This window comes from Thunnus thynnus, chromosome 16, assembly GCF_963924715.1.
Source record: "Thunnus thynnus chromosome 16, fThuThy2.1, whole genome shotgun sequence".
Classification (NCBI taxonomy): domain Eukaryota; kingdom Metazoa; phylum Chordata; class Actinopteri; order Scombriformes; family Scombridae; genus Thunnus; species Thunnus thynnus.
This window is the reverse complement of record NC_089532.1, coordinates 12,646,812-12,670,443: the sequence shown is the minus strand read 5'-3', so window position 1 is coordinate 12,670,443 and position 23,632 is coordinate 12,646,812. Positions and strand designations below refer to the sequence as shown.

At 38.1% G+C, this 23,632-nt stretch overlaps 1 protein-coding gene across 3 annotated transcripts in view; it reads right to left on the bottom strand.

The window, feature by feature from the left end:
* The window catches only part of stxbp6 (syntaxin binding protein 6 (amisyn)), a 154,556-nt gene that overhangs the window by 81,168 nt on the left and 49,756 nt on the right, over nt 1–23,632 (bottom strand). Inside the window, exons 3-7 of one of the 3 annotated variants that reach the window (XM_067613733.1) lie at nt 23,083–23,213; nt 22,785–22,950; nt 19,506–19,604; nt 13,207–13,364; nt 8,942–10,851 (exon numbers count right to left, since the gene is read on the bottom strand). In XM_067613733.1, coding sequence (XP_067469834.1) covers nt 10,828–10,851; nt 13,207–13,364; nt 19,506–19,604; nt 22,785–22,950; nt 23,083–23,213 — 578 coding nt within the window. In that variant the 3' untranslated portion in view covers nt 8,942–10,827. Of the gene's footprint in view, nt 1–8,941; nt 10,852–13,206; nt 13,365–19,505; nt 19,605–22,784; nt 22,951–23,082; nt 23,214–23,632 lie in introns of those variants that run through there. The other 2 variants (XM_067613734.1, XM_067613735.1) reach the window with 2 other exon arrangements.

Here is a 23,632-nt window from a genome sequence, read left to right as displayed (position 1 = left end):
AGCAGAGAAAGACAGAGCTCTAACTAGCGGAGATGAAGCCTAAATCAATGTGATTAATTCATGTTAATTGCTGCCCCCTGGTGTCAGTGCCGCGGTTGTCGTTACTTTGCTGATACACACGGTTTTGGGCACGCCTCTTTGCCCAGAAGATAAATCTCCCAAGTCAATAGAGAGACAGATACAAATTCCTGCTGCTTCATAGCTTCACACTGCGGTTACCTCTGGCCCCGACGCAGCAAAAAACTAGTCTTACAATAACTCGCCCTGCTACCCCCCCCAATCCTCTGGTGGAATTTGAAGAATATTAACAAGGCTGTGGTGATGTATCATAGACAAACAGGAAGTGACAGATTTTGTTATGAATTCTCCCTCCTGCATATTCCACAGTGATTTAGAGGCTTCACACAGCATGCACTGCAAATCTGTAGGGTGTTGTCTGCATACTGATGTCCTGCTCACTCAGAGCAGGGACTTTTTTTTTTTAACCTTTCTTTAACAAGGAGAGTCCCACTGAGATTAAGAATCTCTTTTTCAAGGGAGACCTGGCCAAGAAAGCGGCATAAATAAAAACACATAGTTACAGACAGAAATCACAAAAGGAGATAAATTTAAAAAGAAAATAATAAATAATCATAGGGAAACTCACATTTCAAAAGAGAAATTTCTAGGAATCAATTGCATAACCAGGTAAATTAAAAACATCTAAGAAAGAATCTGCCTCTAATTCTTTCATTTTGGATTTAAACGCATTTGAGAGTTATTTGTTCAGTTTAAAGCTATTCTACAACATATTCCATGCCAAGGGTGCAGAATACACAAATAGCCTTTTTCCTATTTCCGTACAGGCATTTGGGACAGAAAGCATAAAAAAGCCCTGAGAACACAAAGACTACTGTCTGGCACTTTTCTGCATGATAAAAACACATCAGTAGTATGGAAGCAGACCAAGAATTGCCTTGTACTTAAAGGTGTACCAGTGTAAAAACCTACAGGTGGCCAAAGCAGGCCATCCTACCTAAGAGTACAACTCACAGTGGTGAGTGAGAGCTTTACAATTAGTAATGAACCTCAAGGATGCATGGTAAGTTGTGTCAACCCTATGAAGACACTGAGCAGAGGTAGGCATATATAAAAGATCACCAGAGTGCAAAATAGGTAAAAAAAAAAAAAAAAAGTGGAGGCAACAAGACATTTTTTACATTAAAAGAAAAACACAGCTTATATCGAAAGTAAAAACCCAGTTCTAGCCTCAGCTTTTTCACCAGGTACTGCACATGTGGCTTAAAAGTGAAGGAGTCATCGATCAAAATACCCAGATATTTATAAGAGTTATTTATAACAACCTCGATTTCACTTCCCTCAAAAGTGACCACCAAAAGGGATATTTTGTGGCCTATTTCTGGAGTTGGTAAACAACATAATTTTGGTCTTATCTGCATTAAGTATGAGTTTCAGCTTCAGTAGGGTATTTCGGACAACAATAAAAGCATTTTGCAAGTATTGAATGACCTATGCAAGAGTTGACACACAGCATTATATAATAGTGTCATCAGCATACAAATGTAAATTAGCATCTGACACGTTTTGACTCAGATTATTTATATATATAATGAAGCCCTGTGGTGCATCCTTTCCAACAGATACAATATCAGAACATACACAGCATATCTAATAAACTGAGACCTATTACTAAGGTAGTTTGAGAACCAAGCGATTGCTTGCTCCAAGAGTCCTGAGTTAAGAAGTCTAAGTTTTACAGAATTTGACTTACAGGATCAGAGGACTCCTTCAATTTTTAGAGTTTAACAAGACTATTCTTCACACAACAGATATATTAAAGGCACTAAATATACCTAAAGTAAATAAACATCCATTCAAAGTATAGTATAAACTATCAAAAGGCTCAATGTCTGAAGTGTACATACAACAAGTGAGGCAAGGACTCAGTCAATGATAAGATCAAGAATGACCATGTTTACACTATCTGTGGTGAAGCCCTCTCTTTTTGAAAACACACACACACCATGGGGTTCAGAATTTTAATCGGCCATCCTCTGCTCAGAGATCAATGTGAAGAGAGACGCACTGCAGCTGATACATAAGGATGATTAATGGCCTGTAATCAGTCAAGGGGAATGACAAGAATTTGAGGTGCGTGCGTGTGCATGTGAATCTGATTACTCTGGCACATCATCATTCATGCATTTAGCTTAGCTTAAAAACAACTTCCACTTCTAAAGCAAATGTCTCATTTATCAAAGACTGTGAATTTTGTCCTCAATTTCTTATTATGTAGTCTACAAAAGTATGATTGTATGGCCAGTATGGACAAGTGGAATGATTACATCTACCATCACTCTGTCAATGTAGAATACATGTGGCCTGTGAGTGTTGTGTCAATATAGACTTCTAAAAATCTGTAGCTATCCTTTGACAGTTAAGTTGTTTATAAAGGGTGCCAACTCAAATTCACTGAAACCCCATTCTGTCTCCAATTTATATAGAAATAAAATTATTTCCAATTCAAAGTAAGGTTTTAGGGGAAAAAAAGGACTGCAACAGTTTTTACTTCTGTTTTAACTTACAATGAAATTTGATCTCAAGATTATTTCATAAAGTTCTTGGGCAGAGGTCTATCTGAATTTCTTACTGATGCTATCAGACAGAAGGCATGTAAAGAAACATTAAAGTGCAATAGACATCTGCATCGTCCCATAATAGGTCTACACCTTTGAGTGTGAAACATCTGTAAGTACCTGCACTGAGCTAGAGAAACACAATGATTGATATACTGTACATCTTCAAAAGGGGCTGACTGACTCACTTCATCCATGTGACCAGGCGAGAGCTTTGAGTGATCCCTGAAGAAGGAAAGATTGCATGCCACAGCTTGTTTGTAGCCAATCTGTTTCTTCAGTCAAGTCAATATTGTAACAGCTGGATACACTAGATGAGTGAGCTGCTGGATCAATAATGATGCCACATCATACCGTGAGACTCATGCAGGTTTGCTATACTGCATGTGTACACAGACACACAAAGGTGCTCACATACAAAAACATTTTCTTTTCTATACTGTATGTCTCAAGGCTTGAAGGTGGTAAATACATCAAAAGACACCAAGCTCTGTCAAACAGCAGCCTTACAGTTGCTGCGGTAATGCACTGTCAATTTCACAGAAACAGTAAGCATCCCTAATGTTTTGTACCTTGTACAACAACAATAGTCCTGTGCACACTGTATCGTGAACATAAATGATACAAAAGGTCCTCAAGGAAGTGGGTCACTGCAGATCTTTTTCCCCCAACCCTGTTTGTCTTCTAATACTAGTCTCATTTCGAGCAGGACCTTACAGTGGTATTTATACTCTGTAAAAAGAGAAGATGCTTCTCTATGCTTTTTCTTTCACCTCAAGTATATCCCTTTGGGTTTATTAATAAAAACAACAAACTAAATTGGGTGTATTTTGCTAACCCATTGCAGAATTACACATTACACACAACTAGGCATAAAACCACTCTGTGTACAAAGGGAGTAAAGTCAGATCATTTTTTAACCAACTTCCACAAGAAGAGGAGAAGACAGAGAAGTAGAGAAGAGATTGTAAGAGAGAAGTATGTGAGGTAGATATACATTCCAGGATAATGAATGATGATTCCAGCATGGCTGACATTGCACTCCACAGGAACTCAAAGGTAGAGGGGAGAATGGGTAGGATGGGCAGCCCAATTTAGAGCAAGCAGCTGTTGTGCGCATCGCATCGCTACACATCTGCCAAGTCACTGTAGGTAGGGCGCTGAGGTGACTTCCCAAGCTTCACCAGCCTCCGCATCTTCCTGACGTAGATTTGAAAATTCTCTTAGTAAACACACTTCATTCACACACACAAGCACACACTGGACAGTCCCTTCCATTAATTAACAGGCCTGAACCCTGTTTCCCAAAAGCATCTTACAGATAATGTGACCTTAGTCTCATTGTACGTCTGTGGGGTAAAATCATCTTAGCCTTAAGATACTTTTGGGAAACGTGACCTGGACTGCAGTACTAATGGTACTAAGGTACGGACTCCTCCCTCCTCATTCACTTAGTTCAAGAAGCTGTGTCACATGTGCTGACTCAGTGCCTGTCTGTGATATGTAGCTTTTGCTTGTTGGTGCCATGTGACTAAACATAGCTCAGCTCAGTCAAGGTACTGCTTAACATTAGGCAGTGGTCTTGGCCATGCTGCTATTTAACCCACTGTCAGTTTCTAGCTCGGTTTTGCTAACCTACTAGCATACACGATACATACATACACAGCACAGCAGAAATTGAGGGGTGATGGCACTAAAGTCACTTCTGGCAGAAAGCATCTCAAACACACTTGCAGCAGCAGCAAAGGAAAGTGTTAGCATCAGTGTTACAGGAGTTTGCGAATGAGCAAACTCATAAATAAATAGCATAAAAGCATAATATTGGTACCATAATGCACATGCCACACAACTTGAAAAATAAGGCCAGTCACTACAAGAAATTCACAATTAATGCCGATGCAAACACTTCACATACTATAGAGAAATGGCAGGCAGAAGTTGCCAGCAGACTCAATGTCATTGACAACAAGCAGATATGCAGGATATGCTTCTGTGAGCAGACATATTAGCTTACTGACATTGCCAAGTAGAAACACATGTTAACAGATTCAAGGTATTGACTCATTTGTGTTAGCCTGAACACTGGTAAACTGATAATATTTAAAGTAAAATATGACACATTTGAGGCTGATAGCTGAATAGCCGATAAAACGAGTCATGGATATTGGCAGCAGCAGTAGGAACAGTGGCTGCTGGCAGACTGTTGGCAGGTAAGCTTGCTTATGAAACATTATATGAGCAGTAGCAGCAGCAAGTGTTTGAAACAGTGATACAGCTGAGGTAGCAATTAAGTGGGGCAGTGTGGAAGTCAGATGTGGGAAAAAAAAGTTCAGAGGATTCACATTTTATGTATCTTAAGTTTTTAAACATATAATGTTGGACACCTCTTTTTCAAAGTAAGTGGACATACAGTTTAAGATTAATTTCACTCTTATAACAGCAGTGTATCACCCTGAAATGGCTGAGTTGCTCAGTTCTTAAAAGTGATGTATGCATTAGTGTTTGATCTATGGCTCTCATTTTTATTTCTTAAGACACTGATGAACATAAATATATTGTTAAATGTCGTTGGGGCATGATTAGCTCTGCTTTAATGTGGAACTCCATATCAAATCAACTGCAGCTTCAAATTAAGTTATAGTTAACAACCACACTCAGGTTGGGCTGCTCCTAACTACTGTATCTTAAGTTTTTTAGCACCTTCACTTGGTGGAAATAGTTTGTAGAACTTCAATCCAGATACATTTCTCTGGATCCCACTTTCCAGAATACCTCGGGGACACATGCAATTCCTGCTACAGTTATTAAACTTTGACTTTGGGGTAAAATCCTATCCTGACTAATAGGACTACTCAGGAATCATTGCAGAGATTTGTATACAATAATGAGAAATAGAGGTGCAGTTCCAACTCATTCGGTTTTCTCTCCTCTGGGTGTAGCACATAATTACTCCCGTGGAGCTCTGGGGAGGTTGGCAGATTAAAAAGGAGTTGCCCCGGGGCAAGTTGGCCAGCCAGTTAGTCAGTCAGGCAGCCACCGAGCCTCTCCTGAAGTGACATCAACTCCCTGGCTAACAGGAATGTCAATGCACCTCTCAAGGTGACACCTGACCAGACAAATTCACTGATCACCCAAGAAGTTCTTTTACTGGGTCCCCCACAACAGTGCTCCCTCTGCATGACATTATACTTAAGTTAATTTTGAGGTACTTGCAGTTTAAATAATATTAGTTTTTGGTACTCTATACTTCCACTGTACTACATTTGAGACAGATATTGTAATTTTTACATTTATTTAATATCTGTAGTAAATGCTTACTTTGCAGATTAAGATTGCACATAAAGATGCAGAGTTTAAAAAATATATGCAATGTTATTAAACTGCAAACTGCATATGAAATAGATTAAATTAGCTCCACTTCAACTGGCTTCAACATTAAAATAAAGCTTATGCATTAATGTATCAGTAATAATAGTCTGACTTTATGGTATATAATAAAACTGACAATTGTGACATTTCTCTGTATAATAAATACTTGCACTTTAATTAATTTATATTTGTACATTTTATTGATTTTATTGAATACTTCTGTGCCAATACTTAAGACTGCAATTTAAAAATCTGAACAACATCTTCTACATTTTAAACTTATTATTTTTATTCATTACAAAACTGATACACTAGCAATGTATCAGATGTTGTATCAAGACTCCTGCTGGTGTGTGTTGTTCTCCGTGTGCAGGTTGGGAAAACATTTCATTGCGTATCTGCCCACTTCCTCTGTCCCTCTGTAACTCAAGCCCCTGTCAAGACATTCACTGTAGCAATTACTGATATTGAACAGCTCTCAATCAGCCCTTAATTCAGACCTTCAACCTGCGATCAATGTATACATTACACCGAAATTACACACTAATAATCAGTTCTTCTAATCAATACAGTACTGGGCTATAAACCTGTAGCTGACAGAAATGATGAGTCTTTCTACAAGGCTAGTGCACCCTCCGGTGGTGTGCAAGGGTAGTTTAACTCTGCTGGGTGTACATGTGAAATGTAAAATGTGCTAATTCTATTCTGAAGAACCAGATCACAATCTTACAGACAAATAATAATTTCCAGGGGTCAAGAAATAAACCAGGATGTGCGTGCAGAGTTTGAGGACAGGTGCTGGGAGAGAAAGAGGGAGGATAGATGAACGATTAGAGGTGAGTTATACAAAGGAGTGAGGGATGATTCACAGGAGTTGGCAGAGTGAGTAATGGTAGCAGAGTCCTGCACGGGAGCTTTTATGAGGTACTTACTCCCCCCCCCCCCCCCTCTCTGGGACTAAAAGCTATAAATCATGTATTTCAGAACTGCTTCCGCACTTACTGCTCTTCTGCTTGTCAGTTTGGTCACTATCATTAATTAGAACATTAAAATACAATTAGGAGGAGGGAAGGAGGTGAGCATAACATAGATGTTTTGATAAGATTCATTCATGCTTACTTAACTCTGTTATACCTACAGTATGTAGGTCTTTATCAATGACCAGGCTCATCAGTTTATTCCCTCCTTTCCTAACAACGAGTGAATTCAAAGTTTAAGGTATTCTGGTGACATGGTGATATGAATATGTTACAAAAATGTATTATCTATGCTACTCTGTGCTAAATGGATTTTTGGATCTATGGATATGGGTATTGTTATCAATTCAATCTTTGTTTGTTTTTAAGGGAAAATGATTTAAACTAACTCAGCTGCATGAACTTCATCTGGCTTGGAGCTTAATATGTTATAAGCCTGTGTTACAAACTGGGAACATAGAGTTTGAAAGACATGAGTGTTTACTATGTATGGAGGGTCTTTACTATTGAGTTGCATTATAGCTTGAACTATAGACAATAAAAGTCAGGATATACTTTGACCATTCTTGTTTTATGACTTTTTTGAGTCCCCCAACTTTATGAAGTGCACAACCAAATAATCAGAAAACCCATTGAAGTCTTTTACAGACAAATACCTCAGTATTTCTATGAGACAAAGCTCTTGTGAGGATGTCAACAAGAGATAACACTGGTGTTGCTCCTCTGACAGCATAAAGGAATGTATTTGACAGTACTCAGGATATTTCTGTACATGGTCATGGACACTTTATCATATTTTTTCCAAGTGAAACAAAGCTTATTTGGTCATAAAGGCCTTGTTGTGTTACGAGCTCATGGGACGATGCATTAATTCTATTGCACAAAAATTCTTAAGAAGTTTTACATGTTTCTCAATTGATCACAATTCAATACTTTTACTCTTGTGTTTTACAAATTTTAAAAGCATCAGAAAATAAATACTTTAGATCTTGTTATTACTTAATTTGACTCCTTGTATTAAAAGACCTGTCAAACAATTTGAGAGTGACACCAGTTCCAATCATTTGTTATTTTTTTTCATTGTGGGGCTTTGGTTTATATTTGTATTACAGATTGTGTCTTCAAAGTATACCACATGAGGGCAGTCTTCACAGCAGCCTGGGCAGAGGACCACATGTGCATATTGAACAATGTACACACACAATCAAACAAAACTTTCAGTCATGTCAGTAGCGTCATATCAAGCTGTTGTCTTATATTTTGCCAGCATTGCCCTCTGCAGGTCAAACAGGCCATTGTACACACCGTAAATCTGACTGTAGTACAATTACTGTATATTCTTGGTCTAGATATTTTAGTCAGCATAATAAGCCAGATCACTGAAACTTAAGTAGAAATTATGAATCCTGTTATTTACATTATTTACAAAAGAAACATCACCAGTATTGGGAAAACAGTTGAAGAACTACTTGGACTTGAAGTATAACGTTTATTACTTTTTAAGTGATATACACAGTTCTCGATGGGAAGTTGACAAACTGAAATATCAAAACTCCATTGTCCCTGCTGGTCAAGACTTTTCTTCATCCATAGTACAATAATCAGAATACACACACGAAGTACAACTGAATTTAAACCTGGTGAAACAAATGTGAGCATGCAGATAAAATTCAACTGTTTAAGTAACTAATTACCTTGTCATATTTAATTGTGTAGTACTTTACCAAGAATGACTTTTTAATTCAACATATTGTGAATGTGATTCCTGCATAACGCTCTCCTGTATTCTAAACACACATAATTATAATACCAAGTATTTCATTCAATCATAACCAAAAACCTGAAGACACTTTTTCTTTATCCTCTGATCCTCTTAGGCAGTGTTACCCTGGGCTGCTACATAAAGCAAGACAATATTAACACCAATTTACAGACTGAGGTGAGATGTTGACAGCAAAAGGCACTAATAAAGAACCACTTTATTTTGATTGTGGATTGGACTTTATTTTACATATTACAGTGTTAAAGAGAGCTGAAATCAGTGTATAAGCATTGTTGAGGCATTGACTGAGAACATCAGATAGAAAGAATGACATAATGAACCTTGAGACACTGTTAGCTTTTTGGCAGCTTATTGTTTATGAGTAGGGAATATCTACAAGTAAAACACGCAAATACAATAACACCCCACAAAATAAATGTACAACTTCTGATACCATTCTTTGATGAGACTGTTAAAGCTGGTTATAAAAATGACACAATAATATAAATTCATTTTTCTATACTGTATATATATATTTTTTATTAAAACAATGAACATCCAAAGTGTTAGAGAGGAATAAAAGCACACTAAGATTTAGGCAACTGGAACGTTTCATTAAGAACTCCACAGTGCTCTGCAAGATAAAGTTGTCAGTGCATTGTAACATCATGAATTATAAAATTAAAATGTATAAAAAAAAATTTAAAAAAATCAAATACATCTCCATTGTGAGGGTGGTGTCTTGCCAGTGAGGAAGCCAAAGTCACAGTCAGTGAGAGAGCACTGACAACAGATAAAGTACGACACTGCGCTGTTGCTATTTGTGATATTTTGTCCATTAGCTACCAGTATATAGATCATTATAATGACCAACCCAATTATACTAAAAAGCACAAGATATGACTACTGAGTGATTTAATTTGAAATACAGCCAGGAGTAATTTAAAACATCCCACGTTCATGGGACACATTAGCTCTACAGACATTGATAATAGTACTAGAAGAATTACATGTTTTGCTTTTTACAATGCAGAAGCTGGTTTACTGAAATGCCCCCCCCTTTAACATAAATTAATTTTCTGAAAGAAAAAAAAGCTTATTCTCAAAACAGAGTTCTTCAAGTACACTTACAAAAATGCTGGCAAACATTTTCCATTTAGTTTTGGTTGTTTTGAATGGTAGACAAGTCTAACAGAGGGTTAAAACTTTTCACTGTTCTCATTTACTGTGTTACCCAAACCAAGTCACTCGATTCTTTCCCACCTGCAGTTTACAAGATAAAATGTTGGACACACTTTTGACTAATACTGCTTTCATACATTTTGAAATGATGGACAAACCAACAGATCTAAAGAGTGAAACGTCCAAACAGTCAAAAGAGAGATATTATTATTTATTAAACTGAAAATTAATACTTGGGGATTTATTGATGTTTAGGGGTAGAGTTGATGTTTTCTCTGTGTTAGTAGCACAGATGTGAGTATTAATTTCGTCTGACATCCCACAGGAACGTCTAGCCTGTCTTTAGGTATGTATCTGTTATTTGTGTGGTGCATTGCCACCCACTCTTAAGTTAACACCTGTGAAACCCATGAGAGGGCCTGTCACTCATTAATCAGACTGCATAATCACTGCAGTGCTCATAAATAACAGTAAACAATTAATAATCTGTGAGACAAGCCATTCCTTGTCTCGGAGTGATAGCTGATAATAACTTGTCAGCATGTGTACACTCACATTAGTGTCTGAGTGAAAAGGGAAAGGGTTTACGGTGACCATAGTTATCAAGTACAGTCATGGCTGTGGCTTGTAACTGTTTTGGCAAACAGAAGCGTGACACATTCTGTTGACAGTCTAAAGTACAGTAGCTATGTTTACCTCTCCTCCTCCCTTCTGCTAGCTGTGTCCCCATCGATAAGAACAAGATGCACCAGAATACAATAGCCAAAAAACATTAGAATGTTAACATTGTTAACAAATAGTACTCATTAAAATTTTTTAAAAAGAATAAAATCTGGAATCCTTCTCCTGTACAGCGACTGGCGATTGGTGACCCCCCAGCCCAGTTGGTTTTGGCAGTGGTTTAACACTTGTGCTTCATGGCAAGCTGCAGAAAAAATGGGGTAGGGGTTGCAGGATAACACAGTGAGAGAAACCAAAAACAATGGTGGCCACCAGGGATTCTGGTCTTTTTATTCAGGCACTGACAGAGCATTCTGCAACTTCATTTATCTCATTAACAAGAGATCTAATTGGCCTGGCTAGAGGCTCGTTAGAGAGATGACCAGGGCTACCAATCCAATTTGTCGCTATAGGGTGTGGAGATGTCAGGATGGAAGACACACACATTTATACACACACACACACACACACACACACACACACACACACACACATACACACGCTGCAGACTGAGTATGGAGTATATTGCTGTGGCATGCACAAAACTGAAATCTATGGAGCAACCAAGTGGGGGCAGTAGAGCAGCATACAAAAAGGAGTAGCCTTGATTAAAACTCAGCTGCCAATTTAGCTGCTGTCACAAAGTGAGGCGCATAAATGGGATTGCAGAAGTGATCTTAGAGAAAAAAGACAAGGTGACCCTCTGTAAGACAGTACTGCAGATGCTTAGCACTGTACTTGGCTGTAATTTAAAGATTCCTTGTGTGCAGAGGTCCACGTATAAAAAATGCAGATTACTTGAAAGGAAAACTCATAATATATCCAGTAAAACCATCCTGAAAGTCATTCCCAGACAGAATGGATACAATTCAGACTGCCTGGTTAATTCTATCAGGAATGACTTCTTTATCAATCTATAAGGACACAGAATGTCTTAATACGGGGCCTCAGACAGTATGAGTCTTGGGAATAATGAGCAAGACAAATGATAAGTTATAAATCAAATCATATAAAAGCTAATGGCAGCCAGAGAGAAAAATGAGAAATGCTTGCAAATGAGTGATTCTTCATGGGGGATCCACAGTCATTCTCTCCTGAAACCATCAAAGCCAGAGCATTTTTCTCTGCTCATCACAGTTTTTGTAATTCATCACAGTGGGGAAGCTCATCTGTGAGCAGTAAAAGGGCCATTCAAGGCTCTTCAAACATCTTTCAATTATACAGTATTACAATCACTTGTTCCGTATGGCATTATGCAATGCTCAAAGTCATGTTATTAGATACTGTATGGCTTTACTATTAAAGTCACTGACATCCCACTTAAAATGGCACATGTCTATCAATAAAGGCTATTCTCTGACAGCAGCAGTGCAGCACGGCTGCCTAATTTTACACAAGCAGCCAAGCTGCAAACCCAGGGGTGTGTGATATACGGGGTGCTATTAAGCACAGACAGCTACAATATGATGATCATAATAAAGTGGACTCGTTACAAAGAAAATTTATTTTTTCTTTTGTTTTGCAGAAAAAGAATCATATTACGCTAATAGCCCCATTAAACAGCATGCAATTAGTTTTCCTGACATACAAGAGATGTGGGATGGATGGAGGACAAGGGAACACTCTAGAGAGCAGTGGTTCCCAACGTGGGGTCTGGGCCCCACAGCGGGTCACTGCATTAACCAAAGGGGTCACGGGATGACTGGACAGGATAGGATATACAGAAAAGAAACATATTTTGGACACACAAAATTGTAATTTTTTGTCAAGCTTTCTTCTAATGTTTGCTTTATTTCTTGTAGATTACTGTGTTTTACCTCCACAAGCCTCTAAAAGTTATTAAAATAAAACAAATAAGTTCTCTTTCTAGAGCTGCAAGGTTAGTCAATCGACAGAAGATCAAGCAGCAATTATTTTGATATAATAAAATTGTTTTAGTCATTTTTAAGCAAAAATGCTGGTTTCAGCTTCTTAAATGTGATTTATTACTTTTCTTTGTCAAACATGATTATAAAATGAATATCTTTGGGTTTTGAGCTGTTAATCAGACAAAACTAGATATTTAAAGGTCAAACCTTGGAATGTGGAGACCTTTAATAGATATTTTTCACTATTTTCTGACATTTTGTGGACAAAACGATTAACCAATGAATTGAGACAATAATTGATAACTGAAATGGTAGAGAATGCAACATGTGACGAGGGGTTGCAGGTAGACTTTGCTTTATTCTAAGGGGGTCATAGGCCAAAAAGGTTAGGAACCACTGCTATAGAGAACAAAAGAGAGTAAATGAGGAAAGAAGAAAAAACAATTATCTTCCCAGAGCACTACTGCTGAGAGACTGGAGTCACAATGAGGCAACTCTTACAAATATCCTCAGGTTTAGGTAAAAGGTTTGATCTTTTGGCTGAACTAATAAGGACTTTAAAATCAGTCATTAAAATTCTATAACACATGAGGTGGAACTCAAAGTCAGAATTTCAATGCACGTTATTAAAAATACATTAACCCCACTTGAGGTTATGCATTATAATGTATCTTGCTAACATATTGCCTCACCTTGTGTGCTGTGACAGCGAACTGTTCAGCACTGTTCATCATGTCTGCAGTCCTCTCCTCAGCCCGACCTAATCGCTCCCCACGTTCATTCAGAGCCTGGCTGGCCTTCTGTACAGCACTCGTCACACTGTCTGCAGCTGAATGTAGTATACTGTTACCTGCAGATAAGGATGGGAGTGAGGAAGGAAAACAGAGCAACAGAGCAAAGAGAGATGAAATAAAACACAGAAGAGAAGAGAAAAGACAAAAGGGAAAGAAATTGTTATTTCTTTGGTAAAGAGCAGAATTTAGGAGACCAGCTGTAACAAATGAACTTATGACATTCGATGAGTGTAGTTTAATCAGACCCTGAGCATTAGAGTTAATGGTGGACGACGAAAACATGTAAAGGCAAATGGCTTCAATCAGGTACAACGTAGGAAGGTGGCTAATGAGTTTTCTTCAAAGATGATTTTCTGCAAGGAAAGATCAAGTGAAATTAACCTTTTCAAACTTTGAAGTATGCAACCTCAACACATGCAACACCAGATTTAAAGCCCCCTTTTTAAGAAAGTATGTCATTCCTGGTGACATTATGCACTGCTTTTCCTCAAATTTGAACTTGTGGTGCCAGCTCCATGATTACTTGCCTCTTTTCTAAAGTGTAATAAAGAAAGAATATATGCTTGGCTGCAAGGGCAGCCCTGGAGACCCGAAAGTGGATATAAGACAGAGAACACATCTTCAGATAGCCATGGCAGCCCTGCGGATGTTTCCTCCGACAAGCCATTAATCTACTGCATGTCGGGACTGCTGCTACACTACACTAACAACTAGACTAGGATCATCTTGCTGCTGCTTTCTCTTTGTCGGCAATACAGTAACATCTTGTTCCAGTGGGGCATAATCTGTCTCTTTATGTAGATGTATCTGAGGGCAGCATGCCAGTTTGGGAAAACATCTGCATTAAAGGTGTTGTTTACTGCTGATGTGAACTGCTAACTTTGGTTTCCCAAAAAGAGCCCAAAAAGAAGGCTTTCACAGTTTGTGGTGGCAAGGCCCTGACAGGTTATTCTTAATTACACCAGAGCAGAACCACAGGGTTCACAATGTGACAAAAAGACTACACTTTATACCCCTGTGCTCAAAAAAAGTCACCAAACACCCACCAAGAAGATAAGCTAGATTAACTTTTTCACGGTCTATATCATGAGATATACAGTAAATGAGATTGAAGAGAAAGAACAGACAGAGCAAATCCTGAAGGTACCGATTGTATTAAGACGAGACAAGCCAGATTCAATCTATTCCCACAGGAAACCGCAATATAGTGAGCATATGTCCCGTGGCATCAAGGCAGGTAGGCTGAGTGACAGATAATTGGGACAGCTCCACTGCAGCAGGTTATAACACAGCCCAAAAGCAGACGGTTGGGCCAGCTGGTATTCCTTCAAAAGAAGTTAACTTGATAAAGTCAAAGCAATTTCTGTAGAGACACGCCCGTACCGCAGACACACAGATGAATGTATAGAAGCTCACACCCACACCTACACACACACGAAAGGAAATGGAAACACATGCATACATACAAAGCCTTCCTGAAGTCAATTTTCCAGAGATTACAGTAAATGAAACACAGACTGCAGGTCACATTACACATGACAAAACGCATCCGGACCGATGACGAAATGAGCTGTTTGGATTCCTTTTTCATTTGGTCAAGTCAAATTATTAGACTAGGAGTACTCAGGACTCACAGTAACCACCTTTCTGAAGCAGCTAGAATGGGAATATAGTATTTACTTTTTTTTACTTATTTACTACATAGTTCCTAGTGTTTTGACTAGGAGCTACTTAGCCATTAGAAAAGCAAAGTTTGTCTGCAATGATATATATACATCGCAAATGAGGATTCAAGTTAACAGAGGCTAAAAAAAAAAAAAAAAAAAATCCTGCTCCATTTTTCTCTGGGAAAAAAAACACTTTCTCTTAGAAGCTTTAGGTCTTCACTAGAAAGGATAAGACCTTTTCACCTTCAGACAGATTCCTCTTAATCCTCTCTTCCTCCATGGGAGCCTGGGGAGTAATACTCCTATCATCCCCACCTCAAAACCCCTCCACACCATGCACTCAGAAAACGTGTCCCTTTATTTTTCTGCACACCATTTCCTTTCTCTGGTGCTTTTCTTTTCCATTCTAAGAGATCAGTGGCAGGCTGCAGCGTGGGCTCCCCCAGTGGAGAATGTAATTACAGAGAAGGCAGGGTGGAGACATTCTGGAAAGCTTATGAAGGGGCTGCAGCATCGGGAGCTGAATGAAACATGTGTAGGAGTAGATTATGCTATTTTGTGCTGTGATCCAAACTCTGAGCATTAGTGTCTCTATAACTTAAAGTGGGAGCTGATCAGCCATCACTGTTATCTGTGGGGATAAGATTATTTCTTTTATATTACTTAGGATGCTCACTGGTATTAATACAGTCTGCATTTTAATGAGGCAGAGGTTGATTTTTCCCCTTTTTGACACTGATAAGCTTTTTTGTGAAGGTTATATCAACTTAAATTGTTGATAGAGAATAATCTACAGTACAAGGCCGAACCTAGTACATCCATGACACACCTCTCTCAATAATGCAGAAGGAATTTTGTTGGGAGACTTGAGACTGAACAAAAAGGAAAGTTGTTTTTTGCAACAAAAAACACTCCAAAAGATAGGAACCATGAGCACAAACATAACAAGGAGGTGGAACCCCTCCTTTTCCAGTTTTTCTGTAGGAGTTAGATTACAGGCTGCACTGCTGTGGCCCTAAGAAAATAAGCTGATGGTTATCAACAGGAACATGTCAGATACACTTCACAAGATGCTGACAGCCAAGTCACATTTACTCTCAAAGCACATGGTATTGAACAAATTGGATGGTTGACTTCAAGAACAAATACACCAACACAAAAACAACCATGCAAACAATACATGCTACAGTGCTTTTAATATTTTCACTCTGGCAGCGCACATGATCATATCATCACTGTGAAAGGATAATGCTAAGGGGAGTAATATGTGTGGGTGTTGGAAGGCAGAGTGTTTTTTTTGTTTTTTTTTTACAATAATTTCTTTTAAATATTAGTGAGCACATACTTATCTGCACTTCAACAAGTTCCATCAAAAAAATCTCCTTAATAGCCAGATATTGCCAGAGGTCTTTAAGCTGCTGAGAAATATATAAAGCATTCCATCAAGGATTTCTGTAAGTGATAAGTGATTCCTAATCATAGCTTTACCTAGTCAGGGGAGTTTCTCTGAGAGTGATGCTCTCTTTTTCAGGAAAACCCTGATCACGTTCACACAGTTACAAATTCATATCTGGAAGCTGCCCAGTACAACAACAGTCTAATCTGCCGGCCACTAAGTGGCTCCACTGGAGCAGCTGGGGTTAAGGGCCTTGCTCAAGGGCACCTCAGTGGTGGTAATGAGGGAGGGGCAAGTGCTGCTTCTTCACTTTCCCCACTAACGTTCTCTCTTGACTCTGAAGTATACAGCAATTGCTATTATTTTCAAGTAGATCCATCTTTTCCCTGTTTCTGTTATTATAACTGGCAATGGTAAAAACTGCCAATTTATGTACTGTGCTTCCAGTTCACTGAGAGTTGCTCTACAATGAAAAATGACTACATACTTTCTGAATATTTTTTGTCTGAATATTCCACATACAACATAATTTCATTAGAACTTTCTGGTATTAATTACAAAAGTAGAAAAGCATGTCAACACAAGTAGTAAACAGCAGAAAAACAAATGTAGGGTCAAGACTATCTGATGTATTCAGACTATAGTCAACTGTACTTAAACTGTGAATGAACACAAAATTATGTTGAAAGTGGGTGTTTAGATGTTCGAAATCTTTTCTAACTGAACCAACAACTGAACTGAACCAATGTATCCATTTACCCTCTTCTAGAAGTTATCACATAGCAGAGGAATGTAGCCAGAAAAGTAAACAAGGAAGTGTGTGAGAAATGCTAAAACAGTGCCAAATATACATTGTATTGTAACTGCAACATTGTTATAACTGTTCTACTCAAACTACAGCAGTATTTACAGTTTGGATTCAACAACTGGAAGTTGTTTTTTGGCTCTTTTTGTACAGCAGCACTTTCTGAGAAGTTGAGGTCTAAAGCTCTACAGTAAAAAGGTGACATATAGGTGACATAATTTTGAATACTGTAATTCATCATGATGGTACGAAGTCCAAGCCTAAAAACATTTTTCAGTCATGTATGTTTATACTGTAAGTATTGTTCCTTTCTATCCATCTGTGGAATGGTATTTTTTATGTAACGGGATTAAAAAATGAAAAATAAGAACCAAATTTCAAAAATCTAACATGAAATCCAACATGCTTTACATGCTTCTTTTTTTTATATATATATATAAAAAGTTCATACTTTGTTGTGGATATACATGTTGTTTGGCCAGGTTTGGTTTCCTATACATTTAAAGTAGAAGACAAGTTTCCAATTAACATAGCACTGAATCTTTAAGTAATAGTGCTGCTATTTTACATTTTCAAATGTATTATGCATGGAAGGATGATATATACAAGGGGAAAAAACTTGAATTGGATAATATAATAGACATCATAAAGGCCTAAAGGAATAGCTATACTGCTCCTGCTATAAGATAAACCCCTGCTGCAGTTTAATTAATGCAAATCTTGACATTACGAGCAGCAGCATAATGAAACCATGGTAGTGATTCAACCAGAAGAGCACCTCCCCCCAGCACTCCCGACATACTCCTATTATTTTTCTATAGCCTTTCATCCAATCACTTTTCTCCATATTCTTCCTGTGATCATTTCTTATACACAGTTAATTCATTTCTCTCTTTCAATGGACATTCCCAAACATCTAATATGTAGTATATGCCTATCATTGTGTCATTGACTTTCAGGTGCTTCGATGCTCTTTTTCCTCCTCTACATTACCACCATCTAGGACTTTGACTTGCTCCGCATCAGGAGCCACAAGCTATCGTCAATTTGACCCACAAAAACTAATTTGCGCTTTCACTCAATTGATAAATGTAAAATATGTTATCCAGTGCTGAGGCTAATGACAAATTATCCTATTGTAAATAGTTATTAAGCAATTGATCTGTATTATCTTGTTGATCCATCCTTGAACTACATTAGAAAAACTTTTAATGCTCATATTTATGCATCTTACACACATTTATTTTGGAGTGAGGTGGGTGTGTAGCCTGAATAAATCCTTCAACTCTGTGGTTAACCACTTACCGAAAAGCAAGGAGATAACTCTGCCCCCGACATTTTTTCATGAGGGGAAAGGCTTGACCTTGCTTGCTCAGTTGGCTTTTAGTTTAGTCAACGACATGCTGGTTAAAAAGGCTTCAACAAGACACTACGGACACTAATGGGGACAAATACAGAACATTCTGTCCTAAATTTACTACAGAGCCATGCCACCACTGATAGAAAAATAGCTACTAGGTATTCATTAACAGTCTACTCTCAGTAGCTTTAATCAGCAGATAAATGTCAGCATCACAGAAGTGCATTAAGCAGCCATAATTTCTATCATTATAGTCTTGACTAAATTTAAATGTTAATTTGTGAAAAGTTATACAGTTGTACAAGACACTAAAGAAACCATTAGGAAAGAAGCACTCCATCATGTCACTGCCCTTGTATGTCAAAATGTAATTTACCTCTGCAGAGTATTAGTCAATGACTCTGCACACACAGTCTGACAGTGACGGGTGAGGCCAGTGAATATAAATCATACAATCTTTGGATGTAAACTTAAAATGCCTTTCAACATGTACTCCCACACAGTGACAACACATACCAGGGGATTTTTGACCTTGTGCTCACTGGGAGCATACGGCACAGAGGAAAAATCTCTGTGTATAAATCTTAACTACAGTATATCCCTAAAAATGACAACTCAGATCAACTAAGTCCCTGAAGCAAGGAGCAGAGCCCTAAATTCAGAAGACAGGATTCGTTTGAAACTTTTTTTGAATCCAACTTTGCAGAATGACCCAATTTACTATATTTTTTAAAAGTATCTATAGCATTGCTTTATATCTGCTTGGGTCTTTTCACAAGATTACAGCTGAAAATCAACACTTGTTAGTAAATGATATATTCTTGTTTGTTTGTTTTTCACTTAAATCAAGAAATGATGTATGCTACTGTCTTAACTAGATTACACAAGGAACATTCAACATTTCTTAGTAGGGGATGTAACTTTTTAATTTAGTCCAGATACCTGTAGTTTTGTAAACCACTGGCTTACCTTGTCTTAGTAGATGCCCAAGGTGTGAAACCAATTCTTTCCTCATTCTGTTCAAAAAGACTTTGCAACGGACAATGACTGAATCTACCTCTTGGTCTTCTGTGATGAGAAAATATCATAAGTCATAGTCATTTTTGACGTTCAAAATATGATATAGTTTTGAAATTAGTCAAGAAGAGTTATAGTTTTTGGATTACTCAATCACGTGTTAAGCACTGAGGGTTGAGGATTTTATAAATGTCATGCATCTGTGAAACTGGTTATCGATTTATTATGTATCTATTAATTAAAATGAAGGTCACACAATGAATACTGTTAAAATGGGTCATTTATGTTATAGAAATGTTTGACACATTTGTGAAAACCTTTTGAAGCCTAGCCCACATTTATACAAGCTGCTTGTTTATACCTGACTGGAGGAATCTTAAGTCTAACACTCCCCAAGAATGAAAATTCACACAGAGCAAATCTATTATAAATTTGAGGGAGATGGTTTGCCTAATGGAGAGAAAAAAAAACATCCACTTAGCTCACAGACTTCAAATTTCATTTAGATTCAAGTCATGAAGACATGCCAGTGAGATAGAAAAGCTCAGGTGGGTATTGGGGTATAACAGGGCATAAAAGTGTAGGCAGCAAGCCAAGTCAGCACTGATAAGGCAAATTAGCTGCTTTTATTTCTAGACCAATTACATGCCCCATCAGGGATCAAAAACACGCGCCTGTGCATCTCCCCATACAGCTCTGGCAGAGGTCTAAAGCGCTGCAGCATCAGTTCACCTAGTCTATCACCGAGAAAAGACTTTTTAAACAGAATACATTAGCACAACGTACAAGCCAAATGAATATGAGACACTACAGAATTAATTTCAATTGAAATTTTAAATCAATCATTTGCATCATGTTGTGATATCAAATCTTCCAATAACTCCAATTAATGTAACAGGTGTCTTTATTGCTCCATCATGCATTTTTACTTTATGAGACTTAGGATTATACTGCCTAATGTATGATTAAATCTTAACAATATTACTTCATAAGTGCCATGCATGGATAAGCTGCCTATTGTCTTTAGTCTATTACCATTTTCAGCTCAAGATTGATAGGATCCCATGTAGTAACATCCAATCGGCAGGAGGAAAAGAACAAGATAAAGCCGAGGCACAGCAACAAAGCTCTTAGCACCTTACATATACACACTGGGAAATCAACAACAACCCCAGAGATTTGTTTATTACAGTAATATCATGTTCGTCCATCCCATTAAGGCTATCCAGAGTGTCAACACACACTGTACTCATCTTACTAAAATGGTGCTTATAGTATTGATTTACGCATGTCTTGAGTGCTCATTTTGTATATCAAATTTGATGGTGCATGACCAGATTTATGCGCATTAACCATTTGCCTTTTGTGTTTTCAGGGGGGCTGCCATCACAGAGGTTCTGCAGACAGAGTCTACCACAGTTATGGTCCCACACCTGAGCAGCGTCATGAGTTTTGTTTTGCACTGGTGTGAGACTTAAACTGGAGTGGACAGAATTGGCAGCAGGCTGGCATCCTCTCGGTTCCTCCTGACACAGTGTGCATGGTGCATTGCCAAACTTTTTGGTCTGTCAAACTGAGCATCATTTACACACCAGGAGCCAAGAGTCATTATCAGATTGTTGGCTAGCTGGACTTGCAGCATGGTGTCAATAGCTGGATCAATAGCTAGTTCTACAAAATCACAGGTCTGGTTTTTAAATGTGCAAATATTTAATCCTCCAAGTATCTACCACAAGGGGTGGTAATGTTTCTCATACAGTAATGATCCACTAGTTTCTTACATTGTGTGCAGTTAAACAAAACAATGCTATAGGGCATCTGAGTCTGTTATAACTGTATAATTTTCACATCTACTGGAGTTGTGTGTTTGATATGCAGCATCTGCATTCCATAATCCATCCTACTCTAAAAAACCCCAGGCACAGCACCTTCCGGGACACCACTACCTACCCACCCACACATACAGAGACTATGGTATGCACCAGGGTCAGTTTAGTTAAATATGGACATGGTTTTCAGAGTAGGAGGAAGGTCGAGGCAATGGGCAGATTTAGCATCAATGAAAACAGAGAGATTTCCCACACACATACAGTAAGAAAAGAGGAACAAAGGGAAATCAATAACATTAACTTAAGTGTTTATACAGGTATTTTGTGTATTTTCACCTCTCTGTCCATAGCTGCAGCTTCACTCAAAAATCTCCCTTTTTGCATCATGAGGAAAGCTTTCACAAAATGAAAGAGACTCTGGCCTGTCATTATTCATTTTGTGACTTGCTCACAGTATTTTTTTTTGTAGCCCAACAGTTAAACATTTAAAATCCAGCAAACTACATTTTTTTGTTTTCAAATCCAGCAATTTCCAGTACTTGATCTTTGCATATGTGGGGCAGATGGACACCCTGCAGGAGGCAGGTTGGGGATGTGTTTCCATAAATAATTACATGAATAATACAACAGGTTGAATGGTGCTCAAAGATGAAGCTTGGGGGTAAACAGATCAATATCTGATTTAACCACGCAGGATGCTGCACTCTCTACTGGTTTTTACTGAAGAGGAAATCATCAACCTACACTAGAGCCCTCTACCTCCTGGGTAACAAACACCATTTGCAGCCAGGAAATGACTCATTATGCGCTTTTACATTTACATTTTACAAACATTTGGGATTTTGTTGGGCTTGGTTCGTCAGTTTGAGTTCACTTATTAGTCGGGCATGATATTAAGGTTATTTTCAAAGGGAAATGGAATTGTTTTTCCACAGCCTAACAGATGTAATAACCAGTGTCAAACAATGATTAAGGGACTGTTACAGCTCATACTGTGTAATGTTTAATGTTATTTTGAAGGGTGGCAACCAATTGAAAATAATGAGCCCCACACTTGAAATACGTCAACATCACATAAATTGGGGAGGATGAATAATTAGTGTTCTTTTGAGTATTTCATGTGCTGTAAAACTAGTTGATCTGTCAGATGCGTTGAGTCACAGCTGATACATTATGTTGGACATCCTCATTGACCTCACTTCAGCAGAGCGCTCAACAGATGTTGTGTACGAGGAATAAGCATGCATTTTCATACACACCAGGTGCTGGTTGTCATCATACATAATCAGATTCAGACTGGCTTACAGCACAGTATGACAGCAGCGAGTCTGGCATTGCAGACCCACTCTGTTCTGAACAGAGACAAAGGACAGTTAGCAGTGTGTTTTTTTAACTGTCTTACCCCCCAGCAGTTTGGACTGACAGTTGACGAACTCTGGTTTCCGGGCAGAGCTGTAGCGCTGACAGGTGTGGTGAAGAATCTGGACAAAGGTGCACTTCTCTCCTGCTGAACCAGCAACCCACTGGTCAAAAGCATTCTCGAACATCAGGTCAAACTCTGGACAGTCCTTGGAGAGAATCAAAGTGAGAGGGAAACATGAACAACTCAAGATTCTTGTCAGAAATACTCTTGTTAACCCTGAAATAGCAATATTAACTAAATAAATAGCAATGGTTGAAGGAGGTTAAATATGACATACTTTGTTAGGGTCAATGCCATTGACCTGTCGTAGCTGGTCGATTGTCCACTGTGACCTTTTTACAAAGGCAGAAGATCCTTGGAATTGCTTCACCTTTGTGATGGATACATGGGATGGTTTCTTATTTGTCACTGTGGAAACAGAAAAAAAACAGAAACTCCAGATAAGATTTTTTTCACTTATTATCAACACTAACATTAACTTTCAGATAGAGCTGCCCCCTAATAGTTGACCAAACATTAGTCAATGAGAGGAGTCTTAGTCAACCAAGTTTTCATTTGGATGGTTAGTCACAGGAAAAAACAAAACAAAACAGAAACCCTCAAACTCCATTCGTGAGCTCAAGTCAAAACCTAGTATATATAGAATGCATTTACTCTTAGACAACTCACAAGAGGAAAACGGACATAATAACATAATAAGATAACATAACTGTGGTAATACATTGTGCTTTCATTAAAAGGATTAGGTATTCAGAGTCTTATCTGATAGTCTTATCATAAACAATCATGATTACGTGTACAACAAAAAAGGCTCATAAGAGCTGTAT